This window comes from Nicotiana tabacum, chromosome 17 (genome assembly GCF_000715075.1).
Source record: "Nicotiana tabacum cultivar K326 chromosome 17, ASM71507v2, whole genome shotgun sequence".
NCBI classification, from domain to species: domain Eukaryota; kingdom Viridiplantae; phylum Streptophyta; class Magnoliopsida; order Solanales; family Solanaceae; genus Nicotiana; species Nicotiana tabacum.
The window spans coordinates 24,414,141-24,416,383 of record NC_134096.1 but is presented as its reverse complement, the minus strand read 5'-3'; the positions used below and the strand labels follow the sequence as shown (position 1 = coordinate 24,416,383).

Sequence of the window (2,243 nt, the reverse complement as noted above, 5' to 3'; positions counted from 1 at the left end):
AGAATCACTTCAACCAACAAGAATCTTTCCTAGGAGGGCAACCTCACAGACTAAATGATGATTAAGACTTTGATCTGGAACATTAGGTCTGTCAATACACAACAGGCATTTCCTAGGGTCATCAATATGCAAAGGGAGAGTAGTTTCTTTGTCATTGTATTACTAGAACCTTTTCAGCAAGCAAAGCATATACAAAGGTATAGAAGAAGATTGAATATGGACACTACTTTTACAAACATGAATGGGAAGATATGGTTATTCTTCGATGCTATAGTGAAATGGGAATTGGTTATGGAAACAGATCAACAGGTGACTGTTAAAATGTTTCAACAAGACATTGCCAACATATTATGATGACTTTTCTGTACGCAAAATGTACGTCTATGGAAAGGTTGGAACTATGGGATACTTTGTATTACTTGGCAACTAATATGGAACTACCATGGTTAATAGGAGGCGATTTCAATGTAGTTTTAGATGAGAAGATGGGGGGTTTACCTGTTTATCCTTCTGAATATGAGGGCTTTGCATTTTGTGTCAATTTTTGTGGACTGTTTGATCAAATCTTTAAAGGGAGTCCATTCACATGGTGGAATGGAAGAACCAATGATAAATGTATATTTAAGAGATTAGACAGGATTATGGTAAACTTACCATTTCAGAATATGCTACCTACGATAGAGGCGGAACATTTAATCAGAAATGGATCACATCATACACCATTGTTTATAACTTGTGGAGAGCATACTACAAATATTGTCAAACCTTTCAAAATCTTGAACTTCTGGACAAAACATGCTACATTCAAGGATTTGGTGAAACAGAATTGTGAAGCAGACTTTATAGGGGATCATTTTCTAATGTTCAAGCACAAATTAAAAAAATGTCAAAGAGGCTCTATCTAACTGGAGCAAAGACACATTTGGTGACATCTTCAAACAAATAGCAATACTAGAAGATATTGTCAAAGTCAAAGAGATATTTTTTTAGGATTACCCTACTTTTCAAAGTAGGATTACTCTTCAAATATCTCAGGCAGAATTGAAGAAATATCTAAGTATAGAGGAACAATAATGAAAGCAAAAAACTGGGATGACATGGTTTGTCGAGGGTGATAAAAACTCTCATTTCTTTCACAATCATGTTAGTGGTAAAAGGAAGAAGTTGCAACTGAAAAGAATACAGAATGGAAATGGTCACTGGCTAGAAGATCGGGAACATATGACTAAGACTGCAGTTGAGTTTTACCAGAATCAGTTCAGCACAGAAGAGGATCCTTCAGATTTTAAAATGCTGGAAAATGTACCTGTTATGGCTACTATGGAGCAGAATTTAGAACTGTGTAGATATCCAAAACAAGAAGAAGTTAAAGCTGCAGTTTTTGAACTTGGTAATGCTAGTGCCAATGGCCCTAACGGATTTACTGGACTGTTCTACCAAGAATGTTGGGATATCATTTTTTATGATATACACAACATGGTTCTCCACTTCTATGGAGGTGCAACACTACCAAAGTCCATCATCCATACTTATTTGGTTCTTCTCCTAAAGAAGCAAATGATTCAAACCTTCTAAAACTTAAGACCTATAAGTTTGAGTAACTTCATCAACAAGGTGTTATCCAGGATGATTCATAACAGACTAGAAAATCTTCTACCAACCCTAATCTCACAGAATCAATCTGGATTTGTGAAGGGTAGGAGCATATTTGAAAATATACTTCTTACTCAAGAAATTGTCATTGATTTAAGGTTAAAAGGTAAGCCAGTTAATGTTGTAATTAAGTTGGACATGGAAAGGGCATATGATAGGGTTTCATGGAAGTATTTGTTGCATGTCTTAAGGAGGATAGGGTTTGCTGAACACTTTATCAACATAGTTTGGACGGAATGATATGAGGTTATTGGACCTGAAATGAGTGCTATTGGAGTTGATTAAGGTATGTTTGGAAGAATAACGTCATTAGTCAACTCAGAATTTGGCAATGGATTATATCGGGCGAGAAAGCCCCACACTTGTTGATCAGATGGGTGGTGATGCATTCTACGTGTTCCTTTCATCATTGGCAGTGTACGAAGGTTTAGAACAAGGTTTTATTTGATATGAGGTTTGTTACTATTACCGAGTTTATTATTGTGCAGCTATTGTGGTCGGACGTTATTGCTACAAGTATCTGAGATATGGTATGTCATATGACTATATCTTGGAATATGGTTATGGCTTGATACAACTTGTTTAGACTT

General features: G+C 35.9%; 1 protein-coding gene across 1 annotated transcript; it reads left to right on the top strand.

Annotated features, from left to right (window-relative positions):
* The first annotated feature begins 383 nt into the window (after positions 1 to 383).
* On the top strand, positions 384 to 905 carry LOC142171734 (uncharacterized). Its single transcript, XM_075235427.1, has one exon. It carries the CDS (start codon positions 384 to 386, stop codon positions 903 to 905), a length of 522 nt encoding a protein of 173 aa, XP_075091528.1.
* Positions 906 to 2,243: the final 1,338 nt, after the last annotated feature.

Bases quoted from the DNA above. Each gene is read 5' to 3' on its own strand.
- LOC142171734 (XM_075235427.1), top strand. From the start codon at position 384: ATGGAAAGGTTGGAACTATGGGATACTTTGTATTACTTGGCAACTAAT.